Here is a 23,060-nt window from a genome sequence, read left to right as displayed (position 1 = left end):
TGTAAGCCCAGCACTTTGGGAGGCCGAGGTCAGCGGATCACCTGAGGTCAGGGGTTCAAGATCAGCCCAGCCAAAATGGTGAAACCCTGTCTCTACTAAAAATACAAAAATTAGCCAAGGGTGGTGGTGCAGGCCTGTAGTCCCAGCTACTCTGGAGGTTGAGGCAAGAGAATCGCTTGAACCTGGGAGGTAGAGGGTGTGGTGAGCCGAGATCGCACCACTGCACTCCAGCCTGGGTGACAAAGTAAGTGAGACTCCATCTCAAAAAAAAAAAAAAATATATATATATATATATATATACACACACTTTACTATTAAAGTGGTTCTGTGTATTTCTTGTGTCAAATCATTTGTGGAATTAGTTTATATTAATAAATAATTAGGCCACGCTTGATGGCTGACATCTGTAATGCCAGTACTTTGGGAGGAAGAGGCAGGCAGATCGCTTAAGCCTAGGAGTTTGAGACCAGCCTGGCCAACATGATGAAACCCTGTCTCTACAAAAAATACAAAAAAAAGCCAGGCATGGTGACATGCACTTGTAGTCCTAGCTACAAGCTGAGGAGGGAGGATCATTTGAGCCTGGATGTCAAGGCTGCGGTGAGCTGTTACTATGCCACTGCACTCCAGCTCCAGTGATAGAGAGAGAGACCCTGTCTCTAAATAAATAAATGAGTTGCATCATAGCTTTCAAAGAATAATACAGAACCTGATTCAAACACTTTGCTTCCTCAGAAACCATGGGTGCTAGGAGCGACATCTTGAACAACAGAATTTTGGGTGAATGAGAATTGGGCACCGGAATGTACCATAAACAATGGATCTACTTAAGACCTTTTACTCAACACATGGACTCACTGTAGTCTCCTAATCTTTAAATTCCTTGAGGTGAGAACAGTGTCTCATTCACCACTGTCATTCAGTGCCTAGTTACACCATGCTCATTCTGAAAGAATACCTTAAAGTTGGCCAGGCACAGTGGCTCACACCTGTAATCCCAGCACTTTGGGAGCTGAGGTGGGCGGATCACCTGAGGTCAGGAGTTCGAGACCAGCCTGGCCAACATGGTGAAACCCCATCTCTACTTAAAAAAAAAAAAAAAAAAAAATTAGCCGGGCATGGTGGCAGGTGCCTGATATCTCAGCTACTTGGGAGGCTGAGGCAGGAGAATCGCTTGAACCCAGGAGGCGGAGGTTGCAGTGAGCCAAGATAGTGCCACTGTACTCCAGCCTGGGGAATAAGAGTGAGACTTCATCTCAAAAAAAAAAAAAAAAAAAAAGAATACCTTAAGTTTATAACCTAAGATTGCCTTACATTTTAAGTCAGTGTGCTTAAAAATCACTTTAATACACAATTTAGAAATATCTTTCCTGGGAAATGAGAATTTCACTTAAAGAAAAAAAACACAGTTCTCTTTTTTTGGTACATACGATTCTTGCTGCAGACATGTTGCATGGCCCAAACTGCCCATAGCTGGACTCCTGGTGTTGTGAAACAGCCAAGTAATGGGAAAAATGGATTAAAGGACCTAAAGGTTCAAAAGAAAAGAATCAAAGTTACATCCCATACTTTGTTTAATTTCCTAAAGCAGTGAATCGTAAACTTTTCATTTTCAAAATTTTATCCTATTATATTTAGACTAATATAAATGAGCTATAGAATATCATTTCTTTGTCTTAACCATTTCAGAGAAGACTGCATTCAGACACGACTCAGTACAGAAGATGGAAGGGGATTAGAACATGGTACTAAAAGAGAAAAAATTTTTCCAAAAGCACTTTTTTAGTCTTAAAGATACACATTTGAAGATAAGTAGACCTTGGTTTGGAAACTAAGAAATAGAGAAATTAGGTGATAACTAACTAGTAGAACACTATGAAAAAGAGTATAATTATCCCTTCTATTTTCTACTGATCTGAATAAAAATAGGTAGAACATAAGTTGGAGAAATAAAAAAAATGTTGGCAACATCAGCACTTATGAACCAAACAAAAAAAATAAGTTGAATAAAAATTAAATACTTCAGGTAATTAGTAATTTAGTTATCAAGTTATCTAATTACAAACAGAGTTAGGCAGCCAGTATGCACTTTCTTTTTTTATTTTTGTTATTTATTTATTTTTTTATTTAATTAATTAATTTATTTTTTTGAGACGGAGTCTTGCTCTGTCGCCCAGGCTGGAGTGCAGTGGCACGATCTCGGCTCACTGCAACCTCTGCCTCCTGGGTTCACGGCATTCTCCTGCCTCAGCCTCCCGAGTAGCTGGGACTACAGGTGCCCACCACCACGCCCGGCTAATTTTTTTTTTGTATTTTTAGTAGAGACAGGTTTTCACCGTGTTAGCCAGGATGGTCTCGATCTCCCGACCTCGTGATCTGCCCGCCTTGGCCTCCCAAAGTGCTGGGATTACAGGTATGAGCCACCGTGCCCAGCCTATTTATTTATTTTTATTATTTATTTATTTGAGACAGGGTCTCGCTCTGTTGTTCAGGCTGGAGTGCAGTAAGGCAATCTCAACTCATTGCAGCCTCAACCTCACAGGCTCAAGCAATTCTCCCACCTTAGCCTCCCAAGCAGCTTGGACTATAGGGATGTGCCACCACAACCGGCTAATTTTTTATTTTTTGTGGAGACAGGGTCTCACTATGTTGCTCAGGCTGGTCTCAAACACCTGAGCTCAAGTGATCTACTTGCCTTGGCCTTCCGAAGTAGTGGGACTACAGGTGCATGCCATCATGCCCAGGTTTTTTTATTTTTTAGTAGAGATGAGGTCTCACTATGATGCCTAGGCTAGTCTCCAACTCCTGAACTCAAGTGATACTACCACCTCAGTCTCTCAAAGTGTTGGTATTATAGGTGTGAGCCACCATGCCAGGCCCAGTATGCACTTTAATAAATTATTACAAACTGTTTCCCCAACCAAACCTGGTGTTATTCCTTTTTTGAGAGTCTCATTCTGTCACCCAGGCTGCAGTGCAGTGGCACCATCTCAGCTCACTGCAACCTCTACCTCCCAAGTTCAAGCGATTCTCATGCCTCAGCCTCCCAAGTAGCTGGAATTACAGGTGTGCACCACCATGCCCCACTATGTGCACCACCACACCCCACTAACTTTGTTTTTTCAGTAGAGACAGGGGTTTCAACATGTTGGCCAAGCTGGTCTCGAACTCCTGGATTGAAGTGATCCACCCACCTCAGCCTCCCAAAGTGCTGAGATTACAGGCATGAGCCACAGTGCCTGGCCCGAATCTGGTGCTACTTCTAATTCCTTCAATGTGTCATTTTATTTTAGACCTTCCTGCATTAATACGATGCTTTTTCTTCTTAAAAATCTCCTGCCTCTCCTTATCTTTCAACACTCAGGTTACAACTCACTTCCTCTGAAAGGTGTGTGTGTGTGTGTGTGTGTGTGTGTGTGTATTTACATTTGGAGTCTTGCTCTGTCACTCAGGCTGGAATGCAGTGATGCAATCACAGCTCACTGCAGCCTCAAACTCCTGGGCTCAAGTGATCCTCCCAGGACTACAGATATGTGCTACCCTGCTGGGCTTCACCTTTAATTTCATAACATTCTATGGACATCTGGCGTAATGGTATTTTATCTGATCCACATTTGCTCTCCCTCACAAGGATATAAAATTCGTGTGTGCAGACACCATGTCTTTGTTCATCTTTGAATTTCAAGAGCATAGAACAAATTCCTAGCACTTGTCTTCAACAAATGTGAAATGAAGGAAACATGAAGAGTGATAGGTGGTAGAAAAAAGTCAAAATACTTTGCTTCTTTTAAAGCCAATACTTTTGGCTGGGTGTGGTGGCTCACGCCTGTAATCCCAGCACTTAGAGAAGCCCAGGCAGGCAGATCACCTGAGGTCAGGAGTTCAAGACCAGCCTGGCCAACATGGTGAAACCTCATCTCTACTAAAAATACAAAAATTAGCCGGGCGTGGTAGTGGGCGCCTGTAATCCCAGCTACTCGGGAGGCTGAGGCAGAGGAATTGCTTGAACCTGGGAGGTGGAGGTTGCAGTGAGCCAAGATCATGCCATTGCACTCCAGCCATGGCAACGGAGTGAAACTCTGTCTCAAAATGAATAAATAAATAACCAATACTGAGGTGCCTGAGGGAAAAATTATGCATCTCGTAGGAATGACTCTTAGGAATGATCTCTAGACTAGGTTGCTGGTTTACTGTTAATTATGATACTAATTACCTGTATGCTACCATCTCACACTCTGGAGTTGGCCATTTCAAAATAGCTGAATGCTGGAAGACAAAAGACACACAAGAAAGGATTACAATATTTATTTAGCACGGCATTATTTACTACATTATGAGGCTTTGATAGTTTAACCACTATGAATGTCTTTTGTTGGTATGGAATGACCCTACCAAATCATCCAGCAGAGAATTCCTCTGGCTACGACTCAATGTCCAAGCTTGTTCACCTCTGGATATTAAATGGGCAATAATTCCAGCTGCAAAGTAACTGACTTCCACTTCCACACTGTGTAGAAGACTACTGATGTGGTCTATAAAGTCTTTCCACATTAATTCAGAATGCAATTCTTGTACTTCAGCTATATTGTTCTGGAAAAAAAGATATAAAAATTAATGTAATATGTATAGTAAATGGTTAAGATAACTGTTTTTAGGCCCTGGATAACAGGCAATTCAGGAAGGTGAGAGAAAAGTATTTCCCTGAGAGAAAGTATTCAAATGAGGGCAGTTTACAGACTGCAATGAAGGTAACAGGAAGCCAAAGAGAAAGTAGCAGTTTTGTTGAAACAGAGATCATAGTTCAGGGTGGTCAAGCAGCAAAACTCTGTAGAACAGAGTGCTGGAAAGGACAAAGCTCCACACTCAGAGACAGAGCACACATGACCTGTATCCCAAATCTCTGGCTCAGTAATGACAAGGGTGAAACTCCAGGAGGCTAGGGAAAGAACTACCAGAAAGTAGTATATGAACAAATCCCAAAGTCACACAGGGATAGGAGCAGTTCACATTTCTGCTAGCCAGACTCAAGAGACCTCATAATAAGCAAAGTATTTGATAGTAGTAGGGCTAAATTATATATGAACCGTAGGGTAAAGTCTGATAAGACGCCACTCTAACAAAACAAATAAACAGGGCTGGGTGTGGTGGCTCATACCTGAGAGGTCGGGAGTTTAAGACAAGCCTGGCCAACATGGAGAAAGTCCGTCTCTACTAAATACACAAAAATTAGCCAGGTGTGGTTGTGCACGCCTGTAATCTCAGCTACTTGGGAGGCTAAGGCACAAGAATCGCTTAAACCCGGGAGGCAGACGTTACAGTGAGCTGAGATCACACCACTGCACTCCAGCCTGGGAGACAGAGTGAGACGCCATCTCAAAACAAACAAACAAACCAAAAACAGCCAAGCACGGTGGCTCACGCCTGTAATCCCATCACTTTGGGAGGCTGAGGCAGGCAGATCACCTGAGGTCAGGAGTTCGAGACCAGCCTGGCCAACATGGAGAAACTCCATCTCTACTAAAAAAATAGAAAAATTAGCTGGGCGTGGTGTCATGTGCCTGTAATCCCAGCTACTCGGGAGGCTGAGGCAGGAGAATTGCTTGAACCTGGGAGGTGGAGGCTGCAGCGAGTGGAAATCGTGTCACTGCGCTCCAGCCTGGGCAACAGAGCAAGACTCTGTCTCACACACAAAAAATAATAATAATAAAATAAAATAACATAAACAAGCTTCAAGAGGAGCAACTTGATCTGCAAGTTAACTGCATGCAAGAACAAAGCATAAGACCCTTTAGAGAAAAATAATAAAACCTAGCAATCACCAAGTTACATTTCACAAGGACTGGCATCCAATAAAAAAATTACCAGGCATACAAAGGGGCAGAAAAATATGATTAATAACCAGGAGAAAAATCAATCCATAGAAATGGACTAAAAAATAACAGAGATAATAGAATTAGCAGACAAGGACTTAAAGCAGCTATTATAAATGTTATAAATATAATTCAGACATAAAAATGAAGGGAGAAAATGAAGATATAAGAAAGACCTAAACGTAATTTTTTTTTTTTTTTTAGACGGAGTCTCGCTCTCGCCCAGGCTGGAGTGCAGTGGCGCGATCTCAGCTCACTGCAAGCTCCGCCTCCCAGGTTCACACCATTCTCCTGCCTCAGCCTCCCAAGTACCTGGGGCTACAGGCACCAGCTACCATGCCTGGCTAATTTTTTTGTATTTTTAGTAGAGACGGGGTTTCACCATGTTAGCCAGGATGGTCTCAATCTCCTGACCTCATGATCCACCCGCCTCGGCCTTCCAAAGTGCTGGGATTACAGGCGTGAGCCACCACGCCTGGCTGACCTAAATGTAAATTATAGAAAAAAAAAAAAAAAAAAAATTAAATACCTGAAAAGCAAAATATATTGGATGAGATTAACAGCAGAGGAGATGCTTCCGGAAAAACAATCAGTGGACTAAACAACAGAGAAATAAAAAGCATCCATGGCAGGGCATGCTGGTTTACACCCGTAATCCCAGCACAGGAGGTTGAGGTGGGAGGATCACTTCAGGCCAGGAGTTCAAAACCAACCTGGGCAACATAGGGAGACCCTGTCTCTATTCACACACACAAAAAGAAATAGAAACCATCCAAATCAAAGCACAGAAGAAAAAATCAGACTGGGGAAAAAAGCCAATATCCTGTGGGATAATGTCGAGAAGTCTAACATGCTTATAACTGAAGTCATAGAAGAAGCAGAGATTAGAGAGGGAATGAAAAAAGGTATTTGAAGAAATAATGGCCAAATTTTTGCAAAATGTTATAAAAATTATAAACCCAAAGATTCAACTGAAAAAAATTGTCCACTTAGACTTCAACAGCCAACTAAAAATTTATCATTCAAAAAATCAAAGCAAAATAAAAAACTTTGTTAGGTAAACAACGCGTGAGTGAGAAGTCATTGCTAGCACACCTATAGGATAATAAATGTAAGAAAATAATAGAATGAGAAATGTGAGTAAACATGAAAGATAAATTTCTCTCTCTTTTTTTTTTTTTTTTTTTGAGATGGAGCCTTGTTCTGTCGCTCAGGCTGGAGTGCAAAGGCGGGATCTCAGCTCACTGCAACCTCCACCTCCTGGATTCAAGTGATTCTCCTGCCTCAGCCTCCGAGTAGTTGGGATTACAGGCAGCCACCACCATGGCCGGCTAATTTTTGTATTTTTAGTAGAGACAGGGTTTCACCATGTTGGCCAGGCTGGTCTCCAACTCCTGACCTCAGGTGATCCGCCCGCCTTGGCCTCCCAAAGTGTTGGGATTACAGGTGTGAGCCACCCTGCCCAGCCAATTCCTTGTTTTTAAATTGAGGATTGATGAGCACTCCTGCTTCTGGCCAAGGTGGAGTAAAAACAGTCAGATTTACACATCTGCCTGAAACAATTAAAAAATCCAAATAAATATGGAAAAACAATTCTCAAGATACTGGTCACAAGCAATAAAGGACAGTGACTCTTAGTGTCCTTTACTGGATGGAAAACAAAGTGAGCTATTGCCTTGAAAGAGTTTCCAGGCTGTAGCACAGGGATATAGACCTGAAGCAGAGTTTAGTAGACTGAATGGAGTAGGAGATGAGGTGAACAGTCCACAGAAATGAAGGTAACTCACAGGACAGAACACCAGGGAGAAGAGAATGTGCACATAAAGCGAGTTCAGCCATCTGTACAGTCCCACTCTATTCAGCAGAGTAATGATAACAAAATGAACACAAGGAAGCTGAGGGCAGGAAAAGAACCATCTAAAGAGTTACAGAAAAGTGCGTAGTGCTCACAGAGGGCCAGGAATAGTGCATGTTCTCACAAATTCTCATCACCCAGTATGGAAAAACCTTTCATTCACAAGGCACTGGGTAGAGTACTCAGGAAGGTCTTGTTTCAGTAGTAGAGAATAATTAGCCATAGCCTGACCACTGCTCTGGAACCTCCTAATAAATCATAAAAAGCAAGTGATCAAAGTGATCAAAATGTTTAAAAGTAAGTTAACTGCATCCCAGAACAAAGTTCAAGAATATTCATAGAAAAACAAAAATATTCAGCAACCAAGAAGGTAAAAATTCACAATGTCTGGCATTCAATCAAAAACTACCAAGCAGAATGGGAGAAAACATTTGCAAGACATATATCTGATAAGGGATTAATATCCAGAATATATAGAGAACTCCTAAAATACAACAACAAAAACACAAACAACCCAATTTAAAAATGGGCAAAGGAATTGAATAGATATTTCTCCGAAGAGGTTATACAAATGGCCAATAAACCCATACAAATATACTCAACACCACTTATCATTAGAGAAATGAAAACAAAAACTGCAAGATACTATCTCAGACCCATTAGAATGGCTACTATTAAAAAAAAAAAACAAAATAACAAGCAGTGAGAATGTAGAGAAATTGGAATGCTTGGACACTGTTGGTGGGAATGTAAAACGGTAGAGCTGCTGTGGAAAACAGTATGGTAGTTTCTCAAAAGTTAAAAATAGAATTATCACATGATACAGTAATTCTATTTCTCGAACTATACCCCACAAAATTCAAAGTAGAGTCTTAAAGAGATATCTGTGGCCGGGCGTGGTGGCTCACACCTGTAATCCCAGCACTTTGGGAGGCAGAAGCAAGCGGATCACCTGAGGGGAGTTCGAGTTCAAGACCAGCCTGACCAACATGAAGAAACCCCGTCTCTACTAAAAACACAAAATTAACCAGGCGGGGTGGTGCATGCCTATAGGGATTATAATCCCAGCTACTCAGGGAGGCTGAGGCAGAAGAATCGCTTGAACCTGGGAGGCGGAGGTTGTGGTGAGACATTTGTACACTCATCTTCATAGAAGCATTATTCACAATAGCAAAACCAAGGAAGCAACCCAAGTGTCCAACAAATGGATGGATAAGGAAAATGTGGTCTATACATACAATGAAATACTATTCAGCCTTAAAAAGGAAGGAAATTCTGACATACACTACAACATGGATGAACCATGAGGACAATATTGTAAGTGAAGTAAGCTAGTTACAACAAGACAAATACTGTATGATTCCACTTACATGAAGTAGTTAAGGAATTAAAATCATAGAGACAGAAAATAGAATGGTGGTTACCAGGGGCTGCAGAATGGGGGAATGGAATAGTACTGTTTAATGGTTACAGACGCTCAGTTTTACAAGATGAAAACAGTTACAGAGATAAGTGGTAGTGATGGTTCTACAACATTATGAACGTATTTAATACCACTGAACAATACACTTAAAAATGGTTAGGATGGTAAATTTTTTGTTGTTTACCACAATTTAAAAAATAATAAATTTTTTAAAGAGTAAATTAAAACCTAAGCATGCCAAGTATCAGGAAAACTGACTCATAATGAGGAGAATAATCACTTGAAATTGACCCTGAACTGGCCAGGCGCGGTGGCTCACGCCTGTAATCCCAGCACTTTGGGAGGCCGAGGCGGATGTATCACGAGGTCAGGAGATCAAGACCATCCTGGCTAACACAGTGAAACCCCGTCTCTACTAAAAATACAAAAAATTAGCCGGGCGTGGTGGTGGGCGCCTGTAGTCCCAGGTACTCGGGAGGCTGAGGCAGGAGAATGGCTTAAACCCGGGAGGCGGAGCTTGCAGTGAGCCGAGATTGCGCCACTGCACTACAGCCTGGGCGACAGAACGAGACTCCTTCTCAAAAAAAAAAAAAAAAAAAGAAATTGACCCTGAACTGACATAGATACTAAATAAAACTAGCCGATTAGGATATTAAAAGAGTTATCAAAATTTTATTTCATATATTCAAAAAGTAGGAACATGGAGATACAAAAAACACCTAAATCGAACTTGTAGAGACGAAAATGACAATGTCTAAGATGAAAAAATTACTAGATGGCATTGTAGATTAGATATTGCAGATGAAAAAAATTATTGAACTGAAGGCATAGCAAGGGAAACTATCCAAACCGAAACACACAGAATACAAAAGAACAAAAACATTAAAGAGCATCAGTAAGCTGTGGGACAATGTCAAGCAGCTTAATATGTGCAAATTAGTGTCTCCAAAGGACTCCAATGTGGGGAGAAGGGCTGCAAAATTTATTTTAGAGAAATGGGCAGGTCACAGTGGCTTACTCCTGTAAGCCCAGCACTTTGGGAGGGCAAGGTGGGAGAATCACTTGAGGCCAGGAGTTTGAGACCAGCCAGGACAATATAGCAAAATCCCATCTGTACAAAAAAATTTTAAAAACAAATAATGGCTAAAAACTTTCCAAACTTGATGAAAACTGTAGACCTATATATCTGAGAAGCTCAATAAATCCCAAATACAGGAAACATGAGGTTAATTACATCGAGACACATATAATCAAATATTCAAAATTGTTACTAATCTTAAATCTTTTTTTTCTTTTTTTGAGATGGAGTTTCACTCTTGTTGCCCAGGCTGGAGTGCAATGGCGTGATCTCGGCTCACTGCAAGCTCCGCCTCCTGGGTTCAAGCAACTCTCCTGTCTCAGCCTCCCGAGTAGCTGGGATTACAGGCGCCTGCCACCACACCCAGCTAATTTCTGTTATTTTTAGAAGAGACGGGGTTTCGCCATGTTGGCCAGGCTGGTCTCAAACTCCTGACCTTAGGTGATCCACCCGCCTTGGCCTCCCAAAGTGCTGGGATTCCACGCGTGAGCCACCCACCGCGTCCGGCCAAGTAATCTTAAATCTTAAAAGTAGCCAGAGGAAAAGAACGTGTACATACGTAAGTACAAAGATAATGATGACATCAGATTTTTTATTAGAAAGAAGCAAGTCAGAATAAAGCTAATCAGTATCATTAAAGTAATGTCAATTTAGAATTATATACCTGGTAAAAGTATCTTTCAAAAACAAAGGTTAAGTAAAGATGTTTTCAGTCAGACAAAAGCTGAAGAATTCATCATCAGCAGATCCACACTGTAAGAAATGTTAAAGGATGTCTTTTAGGTTGAAGAAAAATGACACCAGGCTATGGTGGTGCACACCTATAATCCCAACACTTTGGGAGGCCAAGGTGGGTGGATCACTTGAGTTCAGGAGTTCAAGACCAGCCTGGGCAACATGGCAAAAACCCATCTCTACAAAAATTTAAAAATCAGTCGGGCATGGTGGTGTGCGCCTATAGTTCCAACTACTCAGGAAGTTGAGGTGGGGGAATTGCTTTAGCCCAGGAGGTCGAGGCTGCAGTGAGCTGAGATCATGCCACTGCACTCCAGCCTGGGTGACAGAGTGAGACCCTGTCTCAAAAAAAAAAAAAAAAAAATGTACTCTTAGCAATTCTGAAGTATATAATACATTATTATTAATTTAGGGATTATAGGTATGAGCCACTACACCCAGCCAAGAGTAAATTTTAAATGCTCTCACTACAAAAAACAGTAAGTATGTAAGGTCATGGATATGTTAATTAGCTTGATTCAATCATTCCACAATGATTAAACACATACATCAAAACATCACATTGGGCTGGGATGGTGCCTCACGCCTGTAATCCCAGCACTTTGGGAGGCCGAGGCTGGCGGATTACTTGAGGTCAGAATTTCGTGCCGAGGCTGGCGGATTACTTGAGGTCAGAATTTCGTGCCGAGGCTGGCGGATTACTTGAGGTCAGAAGTTCGTGATCAGCCTGGGCAACATGGCAAAACCCCATCTCTACTAAAAATACAAAAATTTGCTGGACACAGAGGCAGGCTCCTGTAATCCCAGCTACTGGGGAGGCTGAGGCAGGAGAATCGCTTGAACCCGGGAGGTGGAGGTTGCAGTGAGCTGAGATTACACCACTGCACTCTAGCCTGGGCAATAGAACAAGACTCCGTCTCAAAAAAAAAAAAAAAAATCACATTGTACTCCACATACACAATTATTATTTTTTATTATTTAAAAAAATTTAAAAATCACAGGAAATGTAAATGATCCAAATACCCCAAATAAAAAACAGATATTTTCAAACTAGCTAAAAAAGCAGGATGCAAGGTATATGCTATCTACAAGAAATACATTTTAAATATAAAGACAAACATAGGTTAAAAGTAAAAGGATAAAACAAGAAATACTATGCTAACACTAGTCAAAAGAAAGTACAGATGGCTATATCAGTATCAAAGCAGACTTCAAAGTAGAGGATATTAGCAGGAGTAAAGAAAGTAGTTTGGTAATGGTAAAGGAGTCCATTAAACAGGAGGACATAATTCTAAATGTTTATACATCTAATAATAGAGTTTCAAAATACATGAAGAAAAAGCTGATAGAACTGTAAGGAGAAACATATACATCTACAGTTATAGTCAGAGATTTCAAAACTCCTTTGTCAATAATTGATAGAACAGGTAGGCAGAAAATTAGTAAGGATGTGGTAGAATTGTACAGTGTCAACTGTGACACTGTACAATCTAATTATTAATTAGTGTTAATAATCAAGCTAATTAACAATCAGTGACCTGATTGTCATTTATAGAACACTATACCCAATAATAAGACAATACACATTCCTCTCAAGTGTACATGGAATATTTACCAAAATAGACCATATCCTTGGCCATTCACAAGTCTCAATAAATTCAGAAGGACTCAAACCAAACAAAGCATATTCTCTGACCATACAGAATTAAATTAGAATAAATATCTCAAATTAAATTATTGAAAAAATTTAATCACAAGGTAATAGAGAAAAATATGGAAGGAAACATATAAAGTTATATTAATAACTTCATGGAGATAAAAATGATGAAGGGTTGGAGACAGAGCCTTAAGGATGTTAAATACAGTTTTGCACTGTTTCACTAGTTATAACAAACATGTATTCCTTTGGAAATTTTTTTAAAATATAGGTTTTTTTTGAGATGAAGTCTTTTTTTTGTTTTTTTTGTTTTTTTGAGACAGAGTCTTGCTCTGTTGCCCAGGCTTAGAGTGCAGTGGCACGATCTTGGTTCACTGCAGCCTCTGCCTCCCAGGTTCAAGCAATTCTCCTGCCTCAGCTTTCCGAGTAGCTGGGACAGGCATGGGCCACCATGCCTGGCTAATTTTTGTATTTTCAGTGGAAACAGGTTTCACCATGTTGGCTAGGCTGGTCTTGAACTCCTGACTGCACGTGATCCACCCACCTCAGCCTCCCAAAGTTCTGGGATTACAGGCATGAGCCACTGCACCCGACCCACAAATATTTAAAATAAATTTCACCTTTCCATTTCAGGTGACCTGAGCCAACTTCTGTATCAAATAATCATATTAACTCTGAATAAAACAATCAAATGCTGTAATTTTTTAAATAATTCCTCTATTACTGGACATTTAGGTTGTTTTCCATTTTCTACCTTATATCATGAAGGCTACAACAACAGATAGGTCTTCCTTAAATGGTAGTCCTCAGCTTTCCTAAAAACCCATCTCCTCATTGCTCGCATGTGGAAAACAAGCTCCAATTTACATTTTTTAACTCACTAATCTATGCCTCTCATAATCTAATTCCTTGAGAGCAGAGGTCTGCCTTTGTGTGCTCACTTGACAGCATACATACTAAAATCGGAACGGTACAGTGAAGATTAGCATGGCCCCTGTGCAGGGATATATGTAAATTTGCAAACTGTTCCATATTTTTTTTTTTTTTTTTGAGACAGGGTTTTGCTCTTGTTGCCCAGGCTGGAGTGCAATGGCGCGATCTTGGCTCACAGCAACACCCGCCTCCCAGGTTCAAGCGATTCTCCTGCCTCAGCCTCTCGAGGAGCTGGGATTACAGACATGTGCCACCACGCCCGGCTAATTTTGTATTTTTAGTAGAAACGAGAGTTCTCCATGTTGGTCAGGCTGGTCTTGAACTCCGGACCTCAGGTGATCTGCCCGCCTCAGCCTCCCAAAGTGCTGGGATTACAAGCATGAGCCACCGCACCCGACCAATATTTTTTTCAAAAATAAAAAATAAAATGGCTTTTGCCACATAGGCACTTCGCCTGTTGCAGCAATTAAGCTGATAAAACATTTGATCTTTTACCTTTGTCTCAAAATCCTAGAGGGCTTACTTTAATCCATACATATCCAATATGTTAAGAAATATGTGATTTGTAAGAAGGTTTTTGTTTTTTTTTTTTTTTTTAGACAGAGTCTCACCCTGTTGCCCAGGCTGGAATGCAATGGTGCAATCTTTGCTCACGGCAACCTCCACCTCCCAGGTTCAAGCGATTCTCGTGCCTCAGCCTCCTGAGTAGCTAGGATTATAGGCATGTACCAGCATTCCTGGCTAACTTTTGTATTTTTAATAGACACGGGGTTTCACTATGTTGGGCAGGCTGGTCTCAAACTCCTGACCTCGGGTGACCCGCCCGCCTCACCCTCCCAAAGTGCTGGGATTACAGGCATGAGCCACCATGCCCGGCCTTCGTAAGCAGTCTAAGTAGTAATCATTAACTATCAAACACAGAATCTAAGAACACTTGTAGGTTAATGACTTTTGTTTTTTTTTTTAAGAGACTGAGTCTCACTCTGTCACCCAGGCTGGAGTGCGGTAGGATGAGCACAGCTCACTGCAGCCCTCAAACTCCTAGGATCAAGTGATCCTCCTGCCTGGGCCTCCCCACTAGCTGGGACTACAGGTACATGTCACCATGTTCAGCTAATTTTATTTCATTTTTTGTAGAGATGGGGTTGTGCTTCATTGCCCAGGCTGGTCTCAAACTCCTAGGCTCAAGCAATTCTCTCACCTCATCCTTCCAAAGTGTTGGGATTACAGGCATGAGTCACTGTGTCCAGCCTGATAACATTTTTTAATGAGATCTGTTTTACTAATTACAAAAGTGAAACATGAGGCCAAGTGTGGTGGCTCATGCCTGTATTCCCAGCACTTTGGGAGGCCAAGGCAGGAAGACTGCTTGAGCCCAGGAATTTGAGACCAGCCTGGGCAACATGGCGAGACTGCAAATCTACAAAAATAAATAAATAAATAAATAAGCTGGGCATGGTGGCACATGCCTATAGTCCTAGCTACTCTGGAGGCTAAGGTGAGAAGATTGCTTGAGCCTGGCAGGTCAAGGCTGCAGTGAGCCATGATTCTGCCACTGCACTGCACAATGGGCAAGAGAGTGACAGACTCTGTCTCAAAAATAAATTTAAAAAAGTAAAACATGCTCAGTGTGAAACTTTGTACAATACCAAAAAATACAAAGAAGCATATGCATATTATATTTTTTCTTTTAATGTGGTAAAAATCTTTATATATATATATATGTTGTGGTTTTTTTTTTCTTTTGAGATGGAGTTTCGCTCTTATTGCCCAGGCTGGAGTGCAATGGCGTGGTCTCAGCTCACTGCAACCTCCGCCTCCCAGATTCAAGCAATTCTCCTGCCTCAGCCTCCCAAGTAGCTGAGATTACAGGCACCTGCCGCCATGCCTGGCTAATTTTTGTATTTTTAGTAGAGATGGGAGTTTCACCATGTTGGCCAGGCTGTTCATGAACTCCTGACCTCAGGTGATTTGCCCACCTAGGCCTCTCAAAGTGTTGGGATTACAGGCGTAAGCCACTGCACCGGGCCTATATATACACATATATATACATACGTATATATATGTGTATATATAGTGGCAAAAATAAAAAAATTTAAAAAAAAATAAAGTTGTAGGGTTTTTTTTGAGATGGAGTCTTGCTCTGTTGCCCAGGCTGGAGTGCAGTGGTGTGATCTCAGCTCACTGCAACCTCCACCTCCTGAGTTCAAGCAATTCTCCTGCGTCAGCCTCCGGAGTAGCTAGGACTACAGGCGCCTGCCACCGCACCCGGCTAATTTTTTGTATTTTTAGTAGAGACGGGGTTTCACCATGTTAGCCAGGATGGTCTCGATCTCCTGACCTCGCACTGTATTTTTATAGTCTTTTTAAATTTAATAATATTTATTTCCTAATGTCATTGTTTACAAGTATCATAGCAGCAACTTTCTCTCTCTCTCTCTCTCTTTCTTTTTTTGTTTATTTGCCTATAAATTGTCAAAAATTGCCACTGCTGACCGGACAGCTCATGCCTACAATCCCAGCACTTTGGGAGGCCGAGGTAAGAGGATTGCTTGAGCTCAGGAGTTTGAGACCAGCCTGGGCAACATGGCAAAACTCCATCTCTACAAAAAATACAAAAATTAGCTGGGCATTGTGGTGCACACCTATAGTCCCACCTACTAGGGAGACTGAGCTGGGGGAACTGCTTGAGCTCAGCAGGAGGTCCAGTCTGCAGTGAGCTGTGATCACACCACTGCACTCCAGCCTGGGCAACAAAGTGAGACCCTGTCTCAAAAAAAAAAAGAAAGAAAGAAATTGCCATTGCAGACCACATTTCAAGTCAACATGGAGAGGTACTGGGAATAGTTCTCAATTAGCAATGATCGTGCCTTAGATAAGGGGCTATGATACTGCCACTGCAGAGCTGCAACTTTCAATGTGTTACTTCAGACAGCAAATAAATACAGCTTGGAACTTAGCAGGAAGTGCTTATATCTTACCAAAAGTCCTAGAACTTTCTGCTGAATGGATGACTCAGTTGGGAAAGACTGCAAAAAGAAAGAGAAACCTATAATTACCTAAAGAACCAAATATAAAATAAATGCTAAAGTAAATAAATTAATAAATATCAAAACTGTAAGCTAAATTCCCATTCTAACCTCTAGAACCCTCATGAAGAGTTCTAACCCTTGGTTTTCAATAAAGTGTCTACAAGTGGTTGGGGATTCATCTGTGAGGTTCCAAAGTGCACTCAAAGTAAATTTCAACGTAGTGTCCACTGAATTTTGATTGGTTTTCTGCTTCACTATTTGAAGAAGTTGCTGAAAAAAAAAAACAGAATTAAGTTTTCATTTTTGAACTGTTGTTACAATTTATGGTGATTAATAACCACAAGTCCATGAGGATTAGTCTCATGGCTTAAAGCATTTCCTGTAAAGGTACTTAAACAGCCCCTTGGACTGAACTTTTCTTCAAGAAAAAAGTGTAAGATTTTCATAAATACTTCTACATTACTCTGATCATACCTATAATGCAATCACCCATAAATAACATAGGCAAAATGATTAAAACTTGGGTCAACTATCTTACTCATTCAGTCACAGCATATACTTATTTTAGATTCTAGAATTAAAAAGGCAAAGGAAGAGAAGGGCAAATGAAGCTAACATTTATTAAGGATTAGCAAATTATATTCTATATTGTAGTACTGTTATTCCCATTTTTTAGGAGAGAAAATTGAGTCTGAGAAATATTAACTAATTTGTTCATAGTCAATTTAGTCAGAGAAAGTAAGAATAGGAAGACCTAATCTATCCAAGTTTTCCTTAAGAAAAAGACTTCCTTCCTACCTTCCTTCCTTTCCTTTCTTCCTTTGACCTAATCTATCCAACTCCAAGTTTTCCTTAAGAAGAAAAAGACTCTCTCTCTCTCCTCTCTCTCTCTCTCTCTCTCCCTCCCTCCACCCCCACCCCCCCCTTTCTTTCTTTCCAGAAGATCTCCCTCTGTTGCCCAGGCTACAGTGCAGCGGCATAATCTCGGCTCACTACAACCTCCCTGCCTCTGGCTCCCGTGATTCTCCTGCCTCGGCCTGCTGAATACCTGAGATTGCAGGCACACACCACCACACCTGGCTAGTTTTTGTATTTTTGGTGGAGACGGGGTTTCGCCGTGTTGGCCAGGCTGCTCTCCAACTCCTGACCTCGAGTGATCTGCCCTCCTCGGCCTCCCGAAGTGCTGGGATTACAGATGGAGTCTCGCTCACTCAATGCTCAATGTTGCCCAGGCTGGAGTGCAATGGCGTGATCTCGGCTTACTGCAACGTCCACCTCCCAGCCTCCCAAAGTGCTAAGATTACAGCCTCTGCCCGGCCGCCACCCCGTCTAGGAAGTGAGGAGCGTCTCTGCCTGGCCGCCCCGTCTGGGAAGTGAGGAGCGCCTCTGCCCGGCCTTCGCCCCATCTGGGAAGTGAGGAGCGCCTCTGCCCGGCTGCCCCGTCTAGGAAGTGAGGAGCGTCTCTGCCCGGACACCCCGTCTAGGAAGTGAGGAGCGCCTCTGGCTGGCCGCTGTGCAACCTTCCAAGTGTGAAGTGACAGCCTTCGTTATAGAATGAATGAAGACACTGGCACTGATTATATAACACCTTGGCAGCTATCTCAAGTCGTTGATGGTGGAGGTATTGGAATTATAGAAGAAAGCAAACACACAAATTTGACTAAAGGCGATTTTGTGACTTCTTTCTATCGGCCCTGGCAAACCAAGGTTATTCTGGATGGAAATAGCCTTGAAAAGGTGATATATATATGAACGTATCTGATTTTTTTCCCCGTATAATTCTTACTTTGTGCATTTGATATTCAGTTGTGTTTGTAATCACGGAAAAATGAAAGCATATATAAAAAAAAAAAGAAGAAAAAGAAAGGAAAAACTACATACAATAAGAGAATTAAAGTCTATATTGACTATAACTAAGATAATAGCCCCTCCCTCCTCAGCCTTCCCTGACAGCAGATGCTGCAGTACCTCTGTCTTGCTTTTGCTTATTTTTCCCCCTTTCTCCTTCCCTTTTTATTTCCTTTTCCCCTTCCTCCCTTTCAAAAAAAACAAGAAGATAATAGCTTTGAAATTCCAGGTATAAATTAGTTCTATCATAGCTTTACCCTAAAAAATTTATGTTTGAAAAGTAAGTGGTTTTAAAACTACATAAGGCATCCATAATTCAATTTTTAGATTATACTTTCGGAGGTAAAAAAAGAAGCTCTGGGCCCGGCGCGGTGGCTCACGCCTGTAATCCCAGCACGTTGGGATCACGAGGTCAGGAGATCGAGACCATCCTGGCTAACACGCTGAAACCCCGTCTCTACTAAAAAATACAAAAAATTAGCCAAGCGTACTGGCGGGCTCCTGTAGTCCCAGCTACTCCGGAGGCTGAGGCAGGAGAATGGCATGAACCTGGGAGGCAGAGCTTGCAGTGAGCCGAGATCACGCCACAGCACTCCAGCCTGGGCCACAGAGCGAGACTCCGTCTCAAAAAAAAAAAAAAAAAAAAGGAAGCTCTGTTAAAACATATAAGAAAACATTAATGAACATAATACTAGTGGCTATACACAATTCAGGAAAAAAAAATTGAAGAAACACAAACATGTAGGTATAATTAGGTATCACTACTATTACTAATTCCTTCTTTTTTTTTTCGAGACAGAGTGTTGCTGTTTTGCCCAGGCTAAGTGAAGTGGCGCAATCTCAGCTCACTACAACCTCCGCCCCCCCGGGGTTCAAGTGATTCTCTGCCTCAGCCTCCCAAGTAGCTGGAATTACAGGCGCATGCCACCACACCTGGCTAATTTTTATATTTTTAGTAGAGATGGCGTTTCACCATGCTGGCCACACTGGTCTCGAACTCCTGATCTCAGGTAATCCACCCGCCTCGGCCTCCCAAAGTGCTAGGATTACAGGCTGAGCCACTGTGCCTGGCCTACTAATTCCTTCTTTAAGCTTGATTTCCTCCCAAAGCATATGAGTAGATTTCCTTAAAAATCTTTGAAGATACCAAAATTACTGAGAGACATATATAGCAATAAGAGGTCATTTTTTAAAACTGTCACCCCTGAAAATAGTAAAAAAAAAACAAAATAAGCATCTTTTTCTACTTATCTAATGTATATTATATTTAGTGTTAGGTACTTAGCATATACTACCTCAGTTAATCATTTTTCTTTTTTTTTGACATGGACTCTCACTCTATCACTCAGGCTGGAGTGCAGTGACACAATTATAGTTCACTGCAGACTCGAACTCCCAAGCTCAAGCGATCCTCTTGCTTCAACCACCTGAGTAGCTGAGACTACAGGTGTGTGCCACCATGCCCAGGTAATTTTTTTTTTTTTTTTTTTTTTTTTTTTTTTTGCTGATTAGAGCCAAAATCTTGCTATGTTGACCATGCTGGTCTCAAACTCCTGGCTTTAAGTGATCCTCCCACCTCAGCCTCCCAAAGTGCTGGGATTACAAGCATAAGCTTTTCTTTTCATTTAATCTTCATAATAACTGTATTAAATATTTTTTATCATCCCAAAGAAAACTGTGATTTGCCCAAAATACATGGCTAGTAAGAGACAGAACTGAAAATAAATCCAGATATGTCAACTCCAGAATTCCTACTCTTTTCATTATTCCCGAATAGCCTTCTCTCTCTTTATAACATTATTTTTTCTTTTTTCTTTTCCTTTTTTTTTTTTTGAGATGGAGTCTCACTATCTTGCCCAGGCTGGAGTGCAGTGGCCCAGTCTCGGCTCACTGCAACCTCTACCTTCCCAGTTCAAGCGATTCTCCTGCCTTAGCCTCCTGAGTGGCTGGGATTACAGGTGCGTACCACCACGCCCGGCTAATTTTTGTATTTTTAAGTAGAGATGGGGTTTCACCATGTTGGTCAGGCTGGTCTTGAACTCCTGACCTCGTGATCTGCCCACCTCAACCTCCCAAATTACAGGCGTGGGCCACCATGCCCAGCTATTTTTTTCATTCTTTTTTTTTTTTTTTTTTTTTTTGAGATGGAGTCTCGCTCTGTCAACCAGGCTGGAGTGCAGTGGTGTTATCTCGGCTCATTGCAAGATCCGCCTCCCGGGTTCACGCCATTCTCCTGCCTCAGCCACCCGAGTAGCTAGGACTACAGGTGCCCGCCACCACACCCAGCTAATTTTTTGTATTTTTAGTAGAGACGGGGTTTCACTGCCTTAGCCAGGATGGTCTCGATCTCCTGACCTTGTGATCCACCCGCCTCGGCCTCCCAAATTGCTGGCATTACAGGCGTAAGCCACCGTGCCTGGCCTATTTTTTCATTCTTATCTTTATTTTTTATTTTTATTTTTATTTTTTTCTTGAGACGGAGTCTAGCTCTGTCGCCCAGGCTGGAGTGCAGTGGCGCAATCTCAGCTCACTGCAAGCTCCGCCTCCCGGGTTCACGCCATTCTCCTGCCTCAGCCTCTCCGAGTAGCTGGGACTACAGGTGCCCGCCACCACGCCCGGCTAATTTTTTTGTATTTTTTAGTAGAGACGAGGTTTCACCGTGGTCTCGATCTCCTGACCTCGTGATCCGCCCGCCTCGGCCTCCCAAAGTGCTGGGATTACAAGCGTGAGCCACCGCGCCCAGCCCATTCTTATCTTTATTATTATACTTTTTAGATTTTGTTACAACCATAGCTACATAGCTAATTTTTTTTCTATTGTACTGTTTGTTATGGGTAGAATTTATAGATATAATTCAGTGTGAATAATTACATAATTATAATTCAGTGTGAATTCCTTAACATCTAGTAAGGTAGCAAGTATCATTCATTTGATATCACGGGTACTGTATACATATTTATCAAATGAATGGTTTACTTTCTCATTACATACATAATTTATAAGTCATGGAAAAAGGGAGTCTCTTATTTGACTTTTCCATGTAGTATTACTATTCAAACACCTCATGCCAGGATTTTAACAGGCATGTTTAAATATACTTTTTGCCTCTAAGTCTTCCCTAAGACATTGTTTATATCTACTCCCTTTAAAGCTTTTTAAAGTTTTCATGGTTTACTAGTCTTATTTCCTCAACTGATTGTAACCAAGCAAAATCGTATATCTGCTTCCCCAAAGCATACAGCACAACCTTATGCCTGTAATAGAGTCTCTACATTTTCTATATAAATAACAAAAATCACAGAGTTTTAGAATTAGATAGCTGTTTTGTATTTTTGGAGACAGGGTCTTGCTCTGTCACCCAGGCTGGAGTGCAGTGGCGTCATCACGGCTAACTGCAACCTTGACCACTTGGGCTCAAGCAATTCTTCCACCTCAGCCTCTTGCGTAGCTGGGACCACAGACATGTGCTACCATGGCTGGCTAATTTTTAAATTATTTGTATAGATGGGGTCTCATCATATTGCCCAAGCTGGTCTTGAACTCCTGGGCTCAAGCAACCCTCCTGCCTTGGCCTCCCAAAATGCTAGGATTACAGGCATAACCACTGTGCCTGGCCTTAGATAGGATCTTAATACTTATGTAGACCCCAATGGTTCAAGTAATTTTCCCAAATTCACAAAGTGAGTTTACAAGCTAGATCCTAGGCCATCTGACTCCTAGGTCAGGGCTTTTTCCATTTCTGTTAAGGAGTAAAACTGCATATATGAAAAGAAATAAATACACTTCTTTAGAAGTAACCAAAAAAAAAAATTTTTTTTGTTTTGAGAAAGGGTCTCACTCTGTCACCTAGGCTGGAGTGCAGTGACATGATCACAGCTCACTGCAGCCTTGACCTCTTGGGCTCAAGTGATCCTCCCACCTCAGCTTCTTGAGTAGTTGGAACCACGGGCGTGTGCCACAATGTCCAACTTTTTTTTTTTTTTTTTTTTGGTAGAGAAGGGGTCCCATTAGATAACCCAGACTGTTCTGGAACTCCTGGCCTCAAGTGATCCCCTCCTGCCTTGGTCTCCCAAAGTGCTGGGATTACAGGTGTGAGTCACCACATGCCTAGCCACAAAAAATTTTTATTAAAATATAAAATATTGGCTGGGCACGGTGGCTCACGCCTGTAATCCCAGCACTTTGGGAGGCCGAGGCAGGCAGATCACAAGGTCAGGAGATCGAGACCATCCTGGCTAACACGGTGAAACCCTGTCTCTACTAAAAATACAAAAAAATTAGCAGGGCATGGTGGTGGGCGCCTGTAGTCCCAGCTACTCGGGAGGCTGAGGCAGGAGAATGGCATGAACCCGGGAAGCGGAGCTTTCAGTGAGCCAAGATTGCACCTCTGCACTCCAGCCGGGGCAACAGTGCAAGACTCTGTCTTAAAAAAAAAAAAAAAATATATATATATATATATATATAAAATGTCAGAAAATATACAATACTGCCTGAAAACAATAAACATGAATATCTAGTGGCCTGCGTGGAGATTATAGACTTACCCTGACAATGAAGAGCTCAGTACCAAGCTGTGCAGTTTGTTCTGTAGAAAGCTGCAAGTAAAAAACAAATTCAATGTTCAAGAAC

At 41.7% G+C, this 23,060-nt stretch overlaps 1 protein-coding gene and 2 non-coding genes across 6 annotated transcripts in view; 1 reads left to right on the top strand and 2 right to left on the bottom strand.

Annotated features, from left to right (window-relative positions):
* Window positions 1-23,060, bottom strand: part of ZYG11B (zyg-11 family member B, cell cycle regulator) — a 116,783-nt gene that overhangs the window by 18,096 nt on the left and 75,627 nt on the right. For 2 of the 4 annotated variants that reach the window (XM_055235243.2, XM_063613842.1), the window contains exons 8-13: window positions 22,976-23,026; window positions 16,692-16,853; window positions 16,533-16,580; window positions 4,393-4,590; window positions 4,214-4,266; window positions 1,431-1,528 (exon numbers count right to left, since the gene is read on the bottom strand). In XM_055235243.2, the coding sequence (XP_055091218.1) occupies window positions 1,431-1,528; window positions 4,214-4,266; window positions 4,393-4,590; window positions 16,533-16,580; window positions 16,692-16,853; window positions 22,976-23,026 (610 nt within the window). Of the gene's footprint in view, window positions 1-1,430; window positions 1,529-4,213; window positions 4,267-4,392; window positions 4,591-10,513; window positions 10,980-16,532; window positions 16,581-16,691; window positions 16,854-22,975; window positions 23,027-23,060 lie in introns of those variants that run through there. The other 2 variants (XM_063613843.1, XM_063613844.1) reach the window with 2 other exon arrangements.
* Window positions 13,552-13,656, top strand: LOC129459037 (U6 spliceosomal RNA). Its single transcript, XR_008649853.1, has one exon. It is a non-coding gene; the product is annotated as a U6 spliceosomal RNA (small nuclear RNA).
* Window positions 16,321-16,458, bottom strand: LOC129459012 (U4 spliceosomal RNA). Its single transcript, XR_008649831.1, has one exon. It is a non-coding gene; the product is annotated as a U4 spliceosomal RNA (small nuclear RNA).

The sequence above is a fragment of the Symphalangus syndactylus genome, chromosome 19 (genome assembly GCF_028878055.3).
Source record: "Symphalangus syndactylus isolate Jambi chromosome 19, NHGRI_mSymSyn1-v2.1_pri, whole genome shotgun sequence".
Taxonomy (NCBI): domain Eukaryota; kingdom Metazoa; phylum Chordata; class Mammalia; order Primates; family Hylobatidae; genus Symphalangus; species Symphalangus syndactylus.
The sequence above is the reverse complement of the archived record's forward strand: the minus strand, read 5'-3'. Positions and strand labels throughout refer to the sequence as shown.